The sequence below is a fragment of the Cervus canadensis genome, chromosome 1 (genome assembly GCF_019320065.1).
Source record: "Cervus canadensis isolate Bull #8, Minnesota chromosome 1, ASM1932006v1, whole genome shotgun sequence".
Classification (NCBI taxonomy): domain Eukaryota; kingdom Metazoa; phylum Chordata; class Mammalia; order Artiodactyla; family Cervidae; genus Cervus; species Cervus canadensis.
The window spans coordinates 109,680,551-109,701,166 of NC_057386.1; the positions used below are offsets into that span (position 1 = coordinate 109,680,551).

General features: G+C 48.3%; 1 pseudogene and 2 gene segments (V, D, J or C); 1 reads left to right on the plus strand and 2 right to left on the minus strand.

Moving 5' to 3' along the window:
- Nucleotides 1-2,512: 2,512 nt before the first annotated feature.
- Nucleotides 2,513-5,501, minus strand: LOC122438925. The segment is given in 3 exon segments: nucleotides 2,513-2,534; nucleotides 5,048-5,360; nucleotides 5,456-5,501. Coding segments are annotated over 3 exon segments (381 nt in total).
- Nucleotides 5,502-5,672: 171 nt separating this feature from the next.
- Nucleotides 5,673-18,077, plus strand: LOC122440195 (annotated as a pseudogene).
- A 1,137-nt stretch (nucleotides 18,078-19,214) lies between these two features.
- LOC122440814 overlaps nucleotides 19,215-20,616 on the minus strand; it is a 44,688-nt gene continuing 43,286 nt past the window's right edge. The window contains 2 exon segments of the V gene segment in view: nucleotides 19,215-19,226; nucleotides 19,882-19,949. Coding sequence covers nucleotides 19,215-19,226; nucleotides 19,882-19,949 — 80 coding nt within the window.

Genomic DNA, 20,616 nt, shown 5'->3' on the forward strand with positions numbered 1-20,616 from the left:
TGTCCAACTCTGGCTCTGTTTTAATTTTGCATTGCCATGGTACTGTTTCTAAAACATAATTTTCCTTGTAGCCTGTGTTCTTTAAACAAGATAATTGTAAAGATTTTCTGACACGTATGGCATCTCCACCAAGGGACTTTTACGTCGCAGCGGGACGTTCTATCTGTGAAAACAGGGCAGACTGAGTTATCAGAGCCATGGGTGGGTCTCAGATCTGAGATGAGGGACAGGACACGACACGACAGGTCGTTGTTGTCAGGACACTCGGACGTGACCATAGGGAGCAAAGCTGACTTAGACATGGTCCAGTAGGAGCAGCAGTGGTCGCCCCGGGGGCAGAGCCCCAGGAGAGCGTCTGCTTTCCCAGCCGAGGGCCCCAACAGCTTCTCTGCTCACTGTGCATAAAATCAATCCCACAGCAGCTGAGCACAGACACTCCTCAGCCAGGAATCATTTCCCAGGTCTCAGGACCAGGGTTTCTCTCTCCACCTGATTCCTCACTCAATGGCACACAGGACAGAGTGTGAGGTTCCAGGGGATAAATCAGCTACATGAGGGATTCAAAATCCCCTGGACCACAAGGGGAAGCTGGGGAGGAGCATGGAGGGGAAAGCTGGGGTCACACCTGAGAGCCAGAGCCCTGAGGCTTCTCGGGGAGGAAGGGTTAGACAGGTTCAAGGAGGGGCCGAGGAAGTGAGTGTAAAGTTCAGGAAGATTTGGAAACATGTCCATGATCTTCTGAAAGAGTGAACTGGGTCATCACCATGGAGGTCAACACTGTAGGTCTGTAGAAAGAGAGAGGCCCAGGATGGGGAGGAAAGTCATGAATCGGGGAGCGGGAGGGCAGGCTCTAAGCAAAGAGATGAGGAGGAGCAGGAGCAGGCTGAGGAGAGCTGGAGGGGTGCACGGGGTGGGCTCTGGGGGCTCCTCCCCTCCTCTGTTTCTGAGAAGAGGGTGGGGGCTGATGACCACCTCACCCCTTCACCCTCCAATTCTGGGTGCTCGGCTCCATGTGCAGCCTCACTCCCAGGAGGAGGCCTGGGGGCCGAGGCTCAGAGTTTGTCCCCTGAGAGGAAGCACCTGCTGTCACGTCCAACTCGGGCCACTGAGACCAGTGCAGGGCCAGGTCAAGGGACCACGTGGGTGTGTTGCCTTGTTGCCAGTTCTGAGCTGATAAACCGCGCCCCCTGGTGACGAACTCTGGAACGTTCATGGTGTTGAAAGTGTGAGCGAGGTGCTGCTCAGTTGCTTGGTTCTCAATCCTGTCTGACTCTTGTGACTCCATGCAAAGTAGCCCACCAGGCTCGTCTCTCCATGGGATTCTGCAGGCAAGAACAATGCAGTGGGTTGCTGTTTCTTGCTCCAGAGGATCTTCCCAACGCAGGGATAGAACCCACATCTCCTATGTCCTTTGCATTGGTAGGCAGGTTCTTTATCCCTTGTGACACCTGGGAAGCCTTGTGAGGAAGGTGGGGCTACCTTTTTTCCAGTCACCAAATACCTTACTAATGAACAAATAAATGAGTTAAATAATAATTATTACATGTCTTTGATAGTATACAGAGAACTTTTTTATTTTAACCCATTGTATTTTCAGGTTATTCTGACAAGCTTGTTCTCATCATTCTTTTTTTCCCCTTCCATTTATATCCTTTTCCTTGGACCCAAGAGTTTCTATATTTGCTCACCAGATAGATTTGGTGATTTACCCCTAAAAATATCTGTCACCTGATTTCATCATCTGAGGCATCTCAGCATTGATGTCTATGCTGTCTCACTTCCCTTCAATATTTAGTTTCCTGGTTCTTGATCGAAGTGACAATTTTTACTGGATCCTGGACTGTGTGGAAATTACTTGAAGAAACTCTGAATTCCGTTTCCTTTTCCTTTAACAGGAGATCCTTCTGTGGCGGAAGGACAGGGATATGCGTTCACTGCCCACTGACCCAGCAAGGGCGGCACTGACCCCCCTGCTCTGTGCTGCTGACTCCGACCTGGGAACCGGGGGCAACTGCTGTCAGCAGCTCCTTCATCCAGAGGTGTGTGACCACCCCTTGTGAGATGCTGCCCTGGGGAGGGGAGTCGAGCTGAGGGGGCAGCTGTGCTGCAGTCAGGGGACACTCAGTCCCCTGGGTTCCATGCTCTCAGGAACTCCAGGATGGGAGGGGCAAACACCTTGCCCTGGGAGCCCCATGGCTGTGGGGGAAGCAGAATTTTGTCTCTTTCCACTCTGGCCTGAAGCACTGAGGAAACTTTCAAGCTGTCAGCCCATGAGAAACAGTAATAATCAGTGTCGTCCTCAGCCTGAACTGAAGTGGTCAGAGAGGCCAACTTGCCAGACTTGGAGCTGGGACCCCTGAGGGTCGTTTGCCTTTTTCATATATCAGAAGTGTGGGTGCAGACCCTGGGAGCTGTTGGTTCCAGCTCACATAAAGATCCCAGTGTTTCTCCTGTTTCTAGTACAAGAGATGGTGATCCTTTAGCAAAGTCCCATACACAGAGGGCGGCTGAGTCAGCCGCCTGGGCCCAGGATCCTGGAAGGGGGAGAGACAGAGACGGTGACTGTGGGCTTCAGGAAGGAGAGGAGGGAGAATGGACATGCGTCTTCTCAGGGCCCTTCTGCTGTCCCCCCACCCAGTCACCTGTGCAGAGAGTGACCAGGGTGAGGAGCAGTGGGGACCAGGCCATGGTGGACATGGTCAGAGTGTCCTGCCTTCTGAGGCCCCACAGCTGAGCAGAGCATCCCCACACCGCTCCTTCCCCTCTTCATACTCTGAGAGGGGGAGGATCCTTTCATGCAAATAACTGCACCATTGCCCCCCCACTCCACCCTGCAGCTCTCTGACCCCTCCCTGGGCTCTGGATCAGGTCCCTGTGTCTGAGGGTGCCTAGGGGGTGGGCAGGAGTGTGGCTGTGGGGGCCTCAGGGGTGGGAGGTCACAGCTGGGAACCCTGAGCTGAAGCCACCATGCAGTGCCAGGACACTGGGCCCAGCTCTCACCCACCAACCCTCGAGAATGGCCCCCGAGCGCCCTGGTGTCCAGCCCAGATACACATCCTATGACCTGTTGATCAGAGCCCCTCAGGGACAGATCCTGCTCCCTGTTCTGTGCACTGTCCCTTCCTTAGGGCCAAAATCCACCATTGTGTCCCCCATGACCTCAGGGCTATCTGTGGCCTCCCCTCAGACCCTTCAGCACAAGTCTGTCCATGGCGTCCTGGCTGCTTAAGGGGTCAGGACTGAGAGGGCGTCTGGAGGACATCTCATGGGCGGGTTGTATAATAAAGAGGAGCCCGGGATTGGGTAGCAAAGTCATGAATCATAAGGGAGGGGAGGAGCCCTTAGGAAAGAGTTGAGGAGCCGGAGGAGGCAGCGGGAGCTGAGGGATGCGGGGGGCTCGGCTCTGGGGGCTCCTCCCCTCTCTGCTCCTGGCAAAGGGGGTAGAGTCTGATGAACACGACGCCCTCTAAATCTGGGTCCTCAGTCCTGTTTGAAGCTTCATTCCCAGAGCTTGAGGGGTCGGGTCTCTAAGTCTGTCTCCTGAGAGGAAGCACCTGCTGAGACCCCCAACTCAGTCCAGTGAGCTCGGGGACCAGCCCAGGTCAGGGGACCATCTGGTGTGTTCCGGTTCCGCCAGTTCTGAGGGCGTGCACAGCGCCCCCTGGTGACGCACTCGGGGAATGTCCACGGTGGGAAAATAAGAGGAAGGAAGGAGCTGCCCTTTGATCTCCCAACTAGTAGCCCATCAGTAAGGGTGTGTATCCTCTGCCCACTGACCCAGCAACCGGCTGCCCTGACCCAATTACTCTGTGTCTGACGCTGACCTGGGGCAACTCCTGCCAGCAGCTCCTTCCACCCAGGGTTTTGAGACTAGTCCTCGTTGGGCTGCTGCCCTCAGGGAGGGGAGCCAGGCTGAGGGCGCTGCCATGCTGTACAGCGTGATGCTCACCTCCCAGGACTCCGAGGACTTGGGGACCCCAGGGAGAGAGGGGGTGATCGCAGTGCCAACCACCGGCCCCCATCTCACATTCAGCACTGATGACCCAGGTGGGGTCAAGGCCCAGGTTTCCTGGCCCCACAGTCACCAGCAGAGGGGACAGGGGTGGACACGAGTCTGCTTTCCCCCTCACTCAGTCTTCCCTTGCTGCTCCATCTCCCCACGCACTGTTTATGGGAGCAGGGCCTGGGGGGCGTTCCACCTGCTGAGGAGCCCAGCCATGACCTGGCATCCGGGCACCCAGGGAGTCAGCGGAGAGTGTGGGGATTTTTGGAGCCAGTTCTGAGTAAGGTTCTTCCAGGAGTATAAGTCCTCCCATGAGCCTCGAGGTGTGTCCTTAGACAGCACAGGCTTGGGGAAATTCCTCCCAACTTCCAGTCTTATGTTTAAATAAAGACACAGATTTCCCCATGGCTTCAGATGTGAATTGCGTTTCTGGGGTTTTGGATTTTGACCGTGAACTGGGAGTGAATGTGTTATGGGGAATTAACAAGTCTGGACTGAATCATAAGAAAATTCTCAGGGGTTATTTTATAATAAAAGACATACATCTGGAACTTTGATGTTCCTAAATATTTGCGGGGGAGTGATTTCCTGTTAATCACAGATTCCTGCCACCAACAAAAGACTGTGATTCAGGAGCTCTAGTTGGGAAATTGCATTTCTACAAAATTCCACTGGTGGTGCCTCTTCAGGCAAATGGAACATTAATTTATCCGCAAGATAACATTCATGATGCTGGATATCTCTTAGTGTGATTTGAATGACAAGAGTCCTATTGGCAGTGGTGGGGGTCTGAGTGTCCCTGTGGAGCTAAGCCTCCTTCCCAACAACATGGGCAGAGAGGGGTCCTCTGCAGAGAGGGACACACCTGGGGATAGCTGGGAGGAGACACGGGTCCATGAACCAGTGGACAGGAGACGGGGCCCAGCGCCTCCCTCCCCACGGGGATCCTGACCCGTCCCACCCTCTCTCTGCCTCTCCTGCCACTGAGGGCTGAGCACTCTGAGCACAAGGGCAGGTTTTGGTAGTACCTACCCACGGGCTTACATCACCACGATATTGTAACTACTAGTTCCCAGACCACAGTAATAGTCGGCATCGTCCTCAGAATGGGCCCCCGTGATGGTGAGGGCGGCTTTGTTCCCAGAGATGGAGCCAGAGAAGCGATCAGGGACCCCAGAATATTGGCTGTTTGTGCTGTAGATAAGCAGTTGGGAAGCCTGGGCTGGGGTCTGCTGGTACCAGCCTGGGTAGTTACTGGTAGTGACTGACCCAGAGCTGAGGCCACAGATCAGGGTGACTGTCCCTCCTGGAGACACTGACAGTGACGGTTCCTGGACCACAGTCTGAGCATCCACCCCTAAGAGCAACAAGAGAGAGACAGGGCTTCTTACAGAGACAGGGATCCTGAGACCCTGCTTGGAGTTTCCCCAAGGATGCAACTCAGACCCTGACATGGTCCGTAACCCAGCAGCCCGAGCAGAAGCACCGTCCAGGCCATGGTGGGGACCCTCCCGGGATGAGGCCTCCTCAGCCTCCTGGGCTGGAGGTGGGGTCCTGGGCCTTTTCATGCCTCCAGCCCATCAGGGGGAGGAGGGGCCTCATGCAAATCACTTCCCGCCTCTCCCTGCCCAGGTCACCTGAGGTGCCCTCAGCATGTTAGTCCCACGGCATGTTCGTCGTGAAGAAGGCACACTCTGGACTTCGCACAGACCTGGGACAGCACATGGAGGAGATGTGAGTGATGGAAAAGTATCTTTTACCAAATATTCCCCATGACCCTGGTGACCTGGGTCCTCCAGGTCCTCCCTAGAGAGTCTGAGGCTGAAGGAGGAGACGGGGAGTCCTCACCTCCTGCCCACAGTCTCGTCCACCCCACAGCTCCCCCCATCCCTGGGACATTTCTTCTTTCCTCAGTGAAACCCCTGCTGCGCTCTCTGCAGGGTGTTAGCAGCCACTCTCCCTGCAGCAGAGAGCCCACCGGACATCACAGCCCATATGGGGTGTGAGGGGACAGGCGTCTCCCCTGACTCAGCTCCGGTCTCTGTCCCAGGAGCAGCAGTGGGGGAGCAGGCCTGAGGGACTCTCACATGTCGAGTTGCATAGCCAGGCTTGGGGTGACAACCTCCTTTTTTTTTAAAGAAGCTTCTATCCTAAGGAATTAATTTTACTTCAGGTTTTGAGGGGACTGTTCACAGCGTCACTATGAAATTGTGACATCCTGGGCAATATCAGATCTAACAGTTTAGGAAAACATGTGTCTCATGATGGAAAATAAAAGTAACAGTATGTGAACACCTCGGTGCAAACATGAAACGTTTAAAATTTCCTTCATTTGACTTTCTGCTGTGGAGGGTGTAAGAAGATTAAGCAAGAGCATAGACTCTCCGAAATAATTGGGGAAGATGAGGAACAAAATTGGTGCTTATCTCAGTGTGAGATAAAGCTTTTATTTGGTATTCATGTTTTATTCCCCGATAAATGAGCTATTTATTAAAATTCACATGATTATTTTATTTTCTCTATACTTGCTGCTGCTGCTAAGTTGCTTCAGTCGTGTCCGACTCTATGCGACCCCAGAGATGGCAGCCCACCAGGCTCCCCCGTCCCTGGGATTCTCCAGGCAAGAACACTGGAGTGGGTTGCCATTTCCTTCTCCAATGCATGAAAGTGAAAAGTGAAAGTGAAGTTGCTCAGTCTTGTCCGACTCTTAGCAACCCCATGGACTGCAGCCTACCAGGCTCCTCCGTCCATGGGATTTTCCAGGCAAGAGTACTGGAGTGGGTTGCCATTGCCTTCTCCGCTATACATGCTAGAGAGAGTCAACTCATATCACAGAAATATTTGTCTTGAATCTTTTGCCTATTATGAAAATATTTGCTGATACAGTTGGATTAAATGGGTATTTTATATTTATCAAATTCTTTAATTGAAGAGAAATATTAAAAAACATGGAAAAGAAGTTATTAGGGAGGTAAAAACAAAATATCAGTTTCCACATATGTCACTAGACAACATTGAAAAATGAGAAACAATACAGCAAAATAAGAAAGAAATAATTGAAATAATGGCAGAGTTTATTGAAGCAAGTTCATTTCTGTTGTGCGATGTTCATTGCTCTTCGCTTAGACAGATCACCTCCAGGACGAGACAGAAGAGCAGGAACTGAGAGGCAAGCCCGTGGCTCTGAGCTGAGAGCTGTCGTGTCCCCTGGGGGCCCCGGTGCAGGAAGGTCACCCTCCAGTGAGGACCCTGCTGCCCACGTGGGCAAGAGCCCCGGGAGGAGGTGCCAGCCACCTGGCCAGGACCCTGAGGTCTCAGGACCGGCCCCACAGCGCCCCCTGCTGGACTCAGACTCCTCCTCCCGCGCTTCACACCACAGCCTCCTGGAAGGGCTTTCTCACACTTGCAGGAGGGTCATTCTGATGTCACCGCCCAGGGCAGTAGAATGAGCCCCCTCCGTGTAGTTTGTAGTTGGTCATTGATCTCTCCAGGTCACTAATGATCTGCAGACTCATATGGAATGCTAATGTAATTTCAGATTCTCTGATGTCTCCGTTTGCGCTGCCTGGCTCCTGGGGTCACTACCAGAGCACAACAACCTCGAAACAAATTCAAGGCTTCAAAGTCCCAGAGTGTCCATGGGTAATACCTGATCGTGATTCTGTCATGATTCTCCCAGGTTGAAACGTGGTTGATGTTGTGTTTGCAGGGTCTCCAGGAGGCGTCCCAGCCCATCAAATGCCCATCTCTCTTCTTATTTCTGTCTTTGCCGAGAGAATATGACTTTCTTAGGGAAAACATGTCATTTTCTTGATTATGTCCAGATCCTGACAGTGTTTATTTGTGACTCCAATATATATAAGATGTTTTTAGTCTGGTTTCATAACCTTTCTGTTTAAAATGCTTGATATAAGCGATTATGGCTATAAATAGGAATCTCATCCTTTTTAGGGTTTCCTCCTGTATTGCTCGACTTAGAAACCCTTATGACCTGTTACCTGATCTTCAGTGGATACAGTCCAAGTTCATGTGTTAGACTCCATAGAATTAATAGGGGTGGTTTTACATGGTCTGTGTTGAAAAGAGCAATATTTATCCAGTATCATCTCAAACAAGGGACCAGGGAGGGAAAAGTGAGAGAGGTCATGAGGGAAAAGAGGAGAAAATGAGCAAGTGATGAATCTGGGAGACAGGTCCTAATTGGGAGGGTCTTCCAGTACCTGGCGATGACGGGCTTCTCAGGATACAGTCCCCAGAGAAAGGGAGGCACCCAGCTTCCCTAAGTGTCAGGGTTCAGAGCAGAGCGCAAAGCCGGGAGCAGGAGCGGGATGTGCAGTGCTGGGACAGCCCCCCCCTCCCCCACACTACGGTCTCCAGGGCACAGATGCTGGACTTCTGCTTCTTCATCATCCTGCCAAGTACCTTTGAGGGACCCTGTGTATCTGGGCACAGCGGGATTCTGTTTGTACTTGGAGACCAGAGAAGAAAGGAGTTATTATCAACGACCCCATAAAGATGGACTAGGTTGACTCTCAAGTTCGGTTCTGGTTCATCACACATGGATGACCAGGGAGCATTTCAGCAGTATCAGGAACTATTTTTGTTTAGTTTTGCTTTTCCCTGAGACTTCACATAAATTGAATGCATAGTTGGGAGTAGATTCATCATGAAACAGAAGGTTTTTCAAGTGTAGTAGGTATTTATGCAAGGTGTGTGACACTTGAAAATTCTTTAAGAAGAAGATGGCAGGCTGTTTCTTGTCGCACTTCCCCAGCTGCCTGTTCCCTGTCCTCCCTTCAGGACCGGGAAGGATGGAGCCCAGCCCCACAGCTGCAGGTCTGCAGGCCCAGGAGGCCCAGGGCAGGCGGGCCACAACCCCATCTTCCTGCGCCCCCACCACAGTGAAGCCACGGGCCCTGATGGTCCAGGTCTCTGCAACAGGAGGACCATGAGTGACTGTCCAGTTTGATTTCAAAAAAAATAAAGAAGTGGGACGTGGGACCTTGAAAAAATGTTTCTGCAGTTGAGGTGCCATCAGATAATTCATAGACAGCGAACCTGTGGCAGAAGGAGGCATAGCCTGTCTTGAGAGGCAGCCAGGGCCTTCTCTGCTGACCCCTCAGGACTCAGCTTGTGAGGGCTCAGTTCATTCTGAAGGAAGAAAAATCCCCATATCTTCTCCATCCAGTTACTAGGAGCCTGGAGGACCATGAGTTTTAGAAGATGCCGACCTGTTAGCAGCACCGTGGAAACGAGGAGGGAGCAGGGAGCAGGAGCCAGAGCTCCTGTCAGCATCTGAGCTGAGGACCGGTCCCTGCAGCCCGGGACCCACACTCTGTGGGATGAGAGGATGGAGATGAGGAGGAGCAGGGCTGCGCTGGAGCGTTTCTGCTGAAGACACAGCACCTGCTCTGGGGAATTGACTCCAGAGGCTGAGGGAGGGGCAGGTGGGCTCTGTAGTCAGATGTGTGGGTTCCTGGGATGCCTGCGCTGTCTCGGGTCACAGCACGATCCTGTGTGTCTCCTCCCTCCCTTCACATAGGTCTCTGTGCCGAGAAGCCTTCCTTGGAAACCCCGCTATGGACACTTCTCACTGAAACCAGGCTCAGAGCCAAAGTCCGTGGCCCAGCGGGGGTTTGTCTCAGTTCCTCGCCATCTGAGCCACTGGGGAACCTACAGCACAGTAATAGTCAGCCTCAGCCTCGGGCTGCAGCCCAGAGACGAGCAGGAGCCCTGCACTGGCCGAGGCGTCTTTGGATCCAGAGAAGCGGCTGGGGACCCCAGAGCCCTGGTGCTTTGGGGAGTCTGAGTTGTAGGACAGGAGGTACCGGGGAGGACTCCCTGGCTTTTGCTGGTACCAGGTTCTAGGCAAGCTGCCAACACTGTAGCCACTGCTCAGGGTGCAGGAGAGTCTGGCTGATGCTCCCGGAGACGCGGACAGGGAGGCGGGCTGAGTCAGCACAGGCTGGGAGACCGAGCCTGCAGACACAGACACGGGGAGACGGGGCAGGAGCTGCGGGAAAGGTTCCCGGAGTCTGCGCCCCGGGGGCTGATGCAGGCCGGGACCGAGCCCTGGTGCGCGGGGCCGTCACTACCTGTGCAGAGAGAGGGGAGCTCGAGCAGGAGAGGAGTCCAGGCCACGGTGCCCACAGGACCCTGGTCCCCACAGTGGGCTTTGCTGCCCCAGGCTTCCTGTTCTCCCCCAGACTCTGAGAGGAGGGGCTGCCTGGCAAATGGGGTCCCCCCAGGTTCCACCCAGCCCCTCCTTGACCCTGGTGCTGGAGCTCAGCTCACGGCCCAGACTGTAAGCGAGGGGGGGCTTCCCCCTTGGCAGCCCCTGGAGGAAGGCCCTGCTGAGACCGCGCTGGTCCCTGCTCAGGTGTCCCTGCAGCCAGAGAGGACGCACTGCTGAGTCCCTCCAGGAGCACAGGCCCGGACCCCAGCTCAGGTTTTGGAGTGAGTGGTGCTCCCTAAGCAGCTGTGTAAGGACCCCAGGGCAGTCCCACATCACCCCCTGCTGGTAACATGTGGAAAAATTTTGCAGAAAAAGGGAATGAAATTCTAAGTTCTCTAAGAAAGTACAACATTTGTTCTAGTAGAGAAAATAGTAAACAGATGAAGATGCTTAGAAGAAACAGAATATTTTGTCATGGAATTATTCCACAAAAAGACATAATGGATCCTTATTTAGTGTAAATATCTAACAAATTTTAGGAGTTATATGCTTCCCATACATTTGATTTGTATTTTTTTAAGCATTAAAAAAAATGCAAAATTTGTGGTTCTTTGAGAAAGCACTTAAAGTGTTTTACATACAGCCCATAAACATAACAGGGAAATTTATAGGACTTCCCTTGTTTTCCTGTGTTTCAGGATCTGCCTGTTGATGAAAGGGACATGGTTTCAGTATCAGGTCCAGGAAGCTCCCACATTCTGCAGAGCAACTCAGCAGGAAAGCAGAACTGCTGAAGCTCCCTGTCCCAAGCAGGTGCTCTGCAACAAGAGAATCCACCCCAGTGAGAAGCCAGTTGAGTGAAATGAAGAGCGGCCGTGCCGCCCCACAGCAGAAACACAGCCCAGGAGCAGTGAAGGCCCAGCACAGCCATCAATCAATCAATCAGTCAATCAATCAGTAAAGTTTAAAGAAACAACCAGACAACCAAACCAGGAAAAGGGAATACTACAAACCACTATCATTAAATATTGATTCAAATACTCTACACAAAATGAAAAATTAGAAAATAAGAAAAATTCTAATATCTGGTTAAGAAATTGACAGTGTTACCAATGTTATTTTTTCAAATATATGTTATATTTTATACTAGACTCTCAAACTTAAATTTACAGAGCAATCCAGTTCACACACTCCCAGCTGCCCCCGACCCCGTCAGACTCTTCTCGTCTCTCTGGACCCAGGGCGTTTGCCGAGACCAACCTGGGGGCATCCTCCTTGTCCAAGGTGAATGAGGCTGCCCCAGGGATCAGCCTGGAGGGAACCTGGTGACCCTGGTGCTTGGTGGGCAGTGGGTCAGTGACGGCAAGGGGAAGGTGGGGGATCTGCTAGTGCAGGACACCAACGCTCTGTGCCACTGCCAGGGAGGAAATAACGCTGGCCTGAACAGTTGTTGTAGATTCTGAGGAGGGTGATTTTCGTCTTTTACCCAGTGCAATAATTACCTGGTGGAATAATTCCAGCTCCCAGTGGAGCCTGAATATTACTGCATTCATTGGAAATGATGTGGTAATTCATCTAGCTGGATTGTTTGAGGAAGCAGAAAAAAACATTCAAAAAGGGAAAGGTCTGGAAGGCTGGGACAAAGGCTTCTCACACCTGACAGAGCTCATATTGTGCTTGATTTTCATCAAACAGCTGGTGGTATCCAGGAACAACAGAGAGGAGAACAAGCAGGAAAAAATTTGGGTACCACAAAAAGGGCATGTGCCCCGTTCATTCTTCCAAAGAGGACGAGAGTGGACTTAGGATTTGTGATCTTGTTTCTGACTTTGATGGCTTTTCTGAGTGGTTCCAAGGTCTGGCTAACCACTACAAATCTATATACCCCACTTCAGAAATAGACATGGAAGACAAATTCCAAAAATTCAAGGGTTATATGGAAAGGGTGAAACCAACTGCAAGATATATGGAGTTTATTTCCTATATGAGGCTTTCCATGGACCATCAAAGAAAATCTTGGTAGAAGGTGCAAATGCAGAACTGCTAGATACTGATTTTGAAATTTCTCCTTTCATAACCTCTTTGAACTGTACAGTTGAAGGTGTTTGTACTGACTTGGGTATGCCCCCTTAAAATGCTGGAGAAGTGTATGGAGTTGTGAAAGCTTATACAACTAGAGTTGGGATTGGTCCCTTTCCTACAGAACAAGACAATGAAATTGGAGAATTATCACAAACAAGGGACAGAGAGTTTGGTGTAACTACAGGAAGGGAAAGAAGGTGTGTCTAGTTGGACCTTGTTTTGATTAAATATGCTCATATGATTAATGGATTTACTGCATTGGTACCCCAAAATTTTGATATTTTGGACATATTTATGGAAATCAGAGTTGAAGTTGCATACAAGTTAGATGGTAAGATTATAACTCATTTCCCAGTAAACCAACAACCCTTAAATAAATGGACTTAAATGTAAGACCCTCCAGAATGGAACACAGAGATATGAAATGCAAGGACATTTAAGGAACTACCTATTAATGCCCAGAATTGTTCAGTTTATTAAAGATGAAGCTCAAATTCCAGTTAAAATGATTTGCTTAGATAAATCCAGAGTCTATGATTTAACTCTTTTAAGGATTTCCAGTGATACAAGAAGCATTCCTGGAGAGGTGGGGAAAGGGCTTTCTTAAATATTTCATTTATGATCTAAGAATTCCAAGAATAAAAACACTGAAGTGAGGTTTAGCCCCTACAGTTGTTTCCAATCTTTCAAGATGGATGGCTGGTGTGGAGATACATTTTGGCAATTTGCAGTGTCAGCTGCCTTAGCAGCCATGATTGCCAAATCATTTGTTGTTCCTCCTGCTTATGGTGCCATATTTTCTTTTAATTTTAATAATAATACAATCAATGTTGTTTGAAATCAGATAGAACGATCTCTGTTCATTTCCAAGGCAAACCATTCAATATCACAGTAATCCAAGTCTATACCCTGACCAGTAATGCTGAAGAAGCTGAAGTTGAAGGGTCCTATGAAGACCTAGAAGACCTTCTAGAACTAACACCCAGAAAAGATGTCTTTTTCAATATAGAGGACTGGATTGCAAAAGTAGGAAGTCAAGAAATACCTGAAGTAACAGGCAAATTTGGCCTTGGAGTACAGAATGAAGCATGGCAAAGCCTAATGGAATTTTGCCAAGAGAATGCACTGGTCATGGCAAACACCCTCTTCCAACAACACAAGAGAAACCTCCACACATGGTCATCACCAGATGGTCAATATCAAAATCAGATTGATTATATTCTTTGCAGCTAAAGATGGAGAAGTTCTATACAGTCAGCAAAAACAAGACCAGAAGCTGACTGTGGCTCAAATCATGAACTCCTGATTGCCAAATTCAGACTTAAATGGAAGAAAGTAGGGAAAACCACGAGACCATTCCTTATGACGAAAGTGACAAATAGATTCAAGGGATTAGATCTGATAGACAGAGTGCCTGAAGAACTATGGATGGAGGTTTGTGACCTTATACAGGAGGCAGGGATCAAGACCATCCCCAAGAAAAAGTAATGCAAAAAGGCAAATGGTTGTCTGAGGAGGCCTTACAAACAGCTGTGAAAAGAAGAGAAGCAAGAGGCAAAGCAGAAAAGGAAAGATATACCCATTTGAACGTGGAGTTCCAAAGAATAGCAAGGAGAGATAAGAAAGCCTTCCTCAGTGATCAATGTAAAGAAATAGAGGAAAACAATAGAATGGGAAAGACTAGAGATCTCTTCAAGAAAATTAGAGATACCAAGGGAATATTTCATCCAAATATGGGCACAATAAAGGACAGAAATATTATGGACCTAACAGAAGCAGAAGATATTAAGAAGAGCTGGCAAGAATACACAGAAGAACTGTACAAAAAAGATCCTCATGACCCAGATAATCACGATGGTATGATGATTCACCTCGAGCCAGATCCTGGAATGTGAAGTCAAGTGGGCCTTAGGAAACTAGGGATTACTGAGGTGAAATATGACAAAAACTATGGCGTTCAGAGGTAAAATCTGACAGAAACTAGGGGATTCTGAGGAAAAATCTGACAGAAACTCGAGGTGACGGGGTCTGAGGAAAAGTCAGACAGAAACTAGGGATTACTGAGATCAAATCTGACAGAAACTAGGGGGTTCCGAGGTAGAACCTGAGAGAAACTAGGGTTTCCTGAAGTGATAACTGACAAAAATTACGAGCTTCTGAGGCAAAATCTGACAAAAGCTAGGGGTTCTGAGGTAAATCTGACAGAAACTAGGGGGTTGTGTGGTTAAAAATCTGACAGAAACAAAGGGATTCTGTGGCAAAATCTGACAGAAACTAGGCAGTTCTGAGGGGAAATTTGACAGAAATTAAGGAATACTGAGGTAAAATTTAACAGAAACTATAGTCTTCTGAGGTAAAATCTGGCAGAAACTAGGGCATTCTGTGGTGAAATCTGAAAGAACTAGGGGGTTCTGAGGTAAAATATGACAGAAACTAGGGATTTCCGAGGTAAAATTTGACAGAAATGAAGGGGTTCTGAGGTAATATCTAACAGAAGCTAGGGATTACTGAGGTGAACTGTGACAGAAAATAAGGGCTTCTGAGGTGAAATCTGACAGAAACTACGGGGTTCAGAGGTAAAATCTGACAGAAACTAGGAGGTTTTGAGGTAAAATTTGACAGAAAATAGGGACTCCTGAGGTAAAATCTGTGAGAAAGTAGGGGGGTTGTGAGGTAAGACTTGACAGAAACTAAGGGGTTCTGTGGTAAAATCTGAGAGAAACTAGGTTCTCCTTAGGTAAATCTGACAGAATATAATGGGTTTTGTGGTAATATCTGACATAAACTAGGGGCTTCTGACATAAAATCTGACAAAAACTAGGGGGTTCTTAGGTAAAATCTGACAGAATTACATGCTCCAGAGGTAAAATCAGATAGAAACTAGATGGCACTGAGGTATAGTGTGAGAGAAACTAGGGACTCTTTTGGTAAAATCTGACAGAAACTAGGGAGTTCTTAGGTAAAATCTGACAGAAATCAGGGGATATGGAGGTAAAATGTTACAGAAACTGGAGTCTTCTGAGGTAAAAACTAGGTAGAAACTAGGGTGTACTAAAGAAAAATGTGACAGAAACTAGGGGCTTCTGATGGAAAATCTGACAGAAGTCAGGGGCTTCTAGGGTAAAATCTGACAGAAACTAGGTTGGTTCTGTGGTAAAATCTGACAGAAACTAGGGGCTCCTGAGGTAAAATCTGTGAGAAACCAGGGGGATTCTGGGGTAAACACTGACAGAAACTGAGGGGTTCTGTGGTAAAATCTGACAGAAACTAGGTTTTTCTTAGGTAAATCTCACATAATATAGGGGCTTCTGAGGAGGAGAAGGGGACGACAGAGGATGAGATGGTTGGATGCTATCATCGACTCAATGGGCATGAGTTTGAGCAAGCTTCAGGAGTTGGTGATGGACAAGGAAGCCTGGCATGATGCAGTCCATGGGATCGCAAAATGTCAGACAGGACTGAGCGACTAAACTGAACTGAGGTTAAAATCTGACAGAAACTAAGGGGTTCTGTGGTAAAATCTGACAGAAATCAGATGACTCTGTGGTAAAATCAGACAGAAACTAGGTGGTTCTGAGGTAAAATCTGATAGAATTACAGGCTCCAGAGGTAAGATCTGATAGAAACTAAGTGATACTGAGCTATAATCTGAGAGAAACTAGGGACTCCTTTGGTACAATCTGACAGAAACTAGGGGGTTCTGACATAAAACCTGAGAGAATCTAGGGAGTCTCTGAAGTAACATCTGGCAGAAACTAAGGGATTCTATAGTAAAATCTGACAGAAACTAGGTTCTCCTTAGGTAAAATCTGACAGAAACTAGGTGGTTCCGTGGTAAAATCTGACAGAAACTAGGTGGTTCTGTGGTAAAATCTGACAGAAATTAGGGGGTTCTGAAGTAAAATTTGACAGAATTACAGGCTCCGGAGGTAAAATCTGATAGAAACGAGGCAATACTTAAGTATAGTCTGACAGAAACTAGGGACTCCTTCGTCAAAATCTCGCAGAAACTAAGGGCTCCAAGGTTACATCTGACAGAAACTAGAGACCCCTTAGGTAAAATCTGACAGAAACTAGGGCATTCTGATGTGAAATTGACAGAAACTGGTCAATGGTTGTCTGAGGTAAAATCAGACAGAAAGTGGGATTCTGTTGTAAAATCTGACAGAAACTAGGGGGTCTGAGGTAATATCTGACAGAAACTGGGAAGTTCTGAGGTACAATCTGACAGAAACTAGGATGTTCTCAAGTAAAATCTGAGAGAGTGAAGAGGTTCTGAAGTAAAATCTGAGAGAAACCAGGGACTCAGAGATAAAATCTAACAGGAACTAGGAGATTATGAGTGAAAATCTGACAAAAAGATGGAGGTTCTGAAGCAAAATTTCAGAAAATATGAGGTTCTTAGGTAAATTACAGAAACTAGGAGATTCTGAGGTTAAATCTGATGAAAACTAGGAAGTTCTGATTGAAAAACTGACAAAAAGAAGGAGGTTCTCAGCTAAAATCTTAGAGGACATCCAGAGTCTTCCTGTGACCCCAAAAGGTACAGGCCTACCAGGAAGCCACACAGCTGAGGACAGAGACCTCATGCCCCTCCCTCTATGTCTGAAGTAAATTCATCATAGCAAGTGCTGTATCTGAACTAATGCTCCCAGCGTTGTTAACTCGAAGCCCACTCTGCTCATCACATGACAGGCCAATGAATTGGAGGAGATGTGTTGTGGCAAGGAATATGACTTTATTCAGAATGCTGGCTCACTGAGATGACATATTAAGTCTCAAAATAACCAACTCCTAGAGTTCAGAAGGCCAGGTTCGTTTATATTACCAGAGAGTGACGTGGTGTAGAAATACAGTCAAAAGGCCAAATAGAGAGGGATAGGCTATGAGGAAGCAAAGTAAACAGGGCCACCAGTCTTTAAAACATCTTAATGAAGGGCCAGCCTTTGGAAGGAATGTGTTAATCTCTTCTCTTCACAGGTGAGCGAGGTCACATTATGTCTCATAATAAAGACACTTCAGTTTAGCAATCAGGCAGAGGAGTAGGGACTTCTGATTGTCACTTTTCAGTCAATAAATCCTGTCTAATTCTTTGAGAATCCAGCACGCCGGACCAAAGACTGCAGCACGCCAGCTTCCCTGTCCATAGCCAACTCACGGAGCTTGCTCAAACTCATGTCCTTCAAGTCAGTGAGGATATCAAACCATTTCATCCTCTGTCATCCCCTTCTCCTCCTGCCCTCAATCTTTCCCAGCATTGGGGTCTTTTCCAATGAGTTGACTCTTTGCATCAGGTGGCCAAAGTATTGGAGATTCAGCTTCAGCATCAGTCCTTCCAATGATTATTCAGGATTCCATTCCTTTAGGATTGACTGGTTTGATCTCTTTGATGTCCAAGGGACCCTCAAGAGTCTTCTCCAGCACCACAGTTCAAAAACATTAATTCTTTGGCCCTCAAACTTCTTTATGGCCCAAATCTCACATGTGTGCATGACTACTGGAAGAACCATAGCTTTGTCTATGGGAACCTTTGTCAGCAGGTGATGTCTCTGCTTTTTAATATGCTGTCTAGCTTGGTCATAGCTTTTCTTCCAAGGAGCAAGCTTCTTTTACTTTCCTGGCTGCAGTCACTGTCCACAGTGAATTTGGAGCTCAAGAAAATAAAATCTGCCACTGTTTTCACTTTTCCCTCATCTGATTCCATAAAGTGATAGGATGAGATGCCATGATCTTCATTTTCTGAAAACTGAGTTTTAAACAAGCCTTTTCACTCTGCTCTTTCACTCTCATCAACAGGATCTTCACTTTCAGCCGTGAGGGTGATATCATTTGCATATCTGAGGTTGTTGATATTTCTCCCAGCAGTCTTGATCCCAGCTTATGATTCATCCAGCCCATGATGGGCCCGTCATTTCCATGATGTACTCTGCATATACATTAAATAAGCAAGGTGACAACATACAGCCTTGATGTACTTTTTTGCCCCATTTCGAACCAGTTCTTTGTTTCATATCCAGTTCTAACTGTTGCTTCTTGTCCTGCATGCAGGTTTCCCAGGAGGGAAGTAAGTTGACTGCTATCCCCATCTCTGTAGGAATTTCTCACAATTTAGTTTAAATAAATCACAATTTAGTTTATTGTGATTCACACAGTCAAAGGTTTTAGCCAAAGAATTGATGCTTTTGAACTGTGGTGTTGGAGAAGACTCCTGAGAGTCCCTTGGACTACAAGGAGGTCCAACCAGTCCATCCTAAACGAGATGTTCATTGGAAGGACTGATGCTGAAGCTGAAACTCCAATACTTTGGCCACCTGATGCGAAGAGCTGACTCATTTGAAAAGACCCTGATGCTGGGAAAGATTGAGGGTGGGAGGAGTAGGGGATGACAGAGGATGAGATGGTTGGATGGCATCACCGACTCAATGGACATGGGTTTGGGTGGACTTCAGGAGTTGGTGATGGACAGGGAGGCCTGGTGTGCTGCAGTTCATGGGGTTGCAGAGAGTCGGACACGACTGAGCGACTGAACTGAATGAAGCAGAAGTAGATGTTTTTCTGGAATTATCTTGCTTTTTCTATGATCCAACAAATGTGGATTTGGATCAGTGATCCAAATCAGCACAATTGGATCAGTGATTCCTGTGCTTTTTCTAAATCCAGCTTATACATCTGGAGTTCTCAGTTCAAATATTGTTGAAGCCTAGTTTGAAGGATCTTAAGGATTTCCTTGCTAGCATGTGAAATGAGCGCAATTGTACAGTAGCTCCTCCAAATAAAACACAAATGTCAGTGAAAACAATATTCCCTTACTCACACCCTAAAATCCTCTTTAACTAACTTTTCAAACCAGTAATGGTGCATGTTTTTCTACAGCCTCAGATTCACTCACAATGAAGCTGACCACATGTTTTGGGCCTTGTGCAGGTCCTGGCTGTATCACTGACATTATTATGTTTAATCTGTCAACTAAAAAGGATGCACAGCTTGAGAGTTGCGAGTTAAGTTTTATTTAGTGCAAAATGAGGACTGCAGCCCAGGAGGCACCATCTCAGATAGCTCTGAGAGACTGCTCCAAAGTGGCAGGGGGGAAAGTCAGTATAAAAGGTTTTGGTGACAGGGGAGCGCAATACCATTAAGCACTCATTTTACAAAAGGTTTTTTGCTAGTCGTGAGGATCTGATGTTACTATGAAAGGATTTAGTGCTTCTCTAGATATGAATCAAAGCAAATTGGAAGTGGTCAAACAGAAAATGGCAACAGTGAACATAGACATGTTAGCAATCAGTGAACTAAAATGGACTGGAACGGGTGAATTTAACTCAGATGACCATTATATCTACTACTGTGGGCAAGAATCCCTTAGAAGAAATGGAGTAGCCATCATAGTCAACAAAAGATTCCGAAATGCAATACTTGGATGCAGTCTCAAAAATGACAAAATGATCTCTGTTCATTTCCAAGGCAAACCATTCAATATCACAGTAATCTAAGTCTATGCCCTGACCAGTAATGCTGAAGAAGCTGAAGTTGAATGGTTCTATGAAGACTTAGAAGACCTTCTAGAACTAACACCCAAAAGAATGCACTGGTGTGGCTGCAGCCAAGCTGTCCCCTCGCTGACAGCATGGTTAATGTTTCCAGCACAAGTGAGTGTGGCCATCTGTCCTAGGATGTAGTCACTGAATGTGGCTGAATCAACCCTGCCAGAGCCATGGTCATTGTGAGGGGCCAGAGAGGAGGCTGAGCGCAGGACCCACTCCCTGTGCAGGAGAAGTGAGGAGCAGAATGGGGGCCTCATAGGTGACCTCATCCAGACCTCCCACCTCAGCCCCTGAGCTTCAGGACAGAGAGACACTGTGACTCTCGTATGGGGACATGGACCTTCTCTTTCCTTTGAGACCCTGGGCTCCTGAATCTTCCCAGGGCCCTTCCCCTGTCCCCCCATCCAGTCACCTGTGCAGAGAGTGACCAGGGTGAGGAGCAGAGGGGACCAGGCCATGGTGGACATGGTCAGGGCATCCTGCCTTCTGTGGCCCCACAGCTGAGCAGAGCGTCCCACACCGCTCCTTCCCCTCTTCATACTCTGAGAGGGGGAAGGGTCCTTTCATGCAAATGACCCCCCTCCCCAGCTCTCTGATCCCTCCCTGGGCCCTGGTTCCTGTGCCTGTGCTGGAGGGTGGCCAAGGGGCGAGCAGGGTCGGGGCTGTGGGCGGCCCATGGGTGGGAGGTCACAGCTGGGAGCCCTGAGCAGAATCCCCTGGGCAGTGCCAGGGGCCTGTTTCCCAACTCTCAACCCCAGACCCACAGCAACGGGCGACCAGCTCCCCCTGGTGTCCAGGCCCAGACACACATCCTG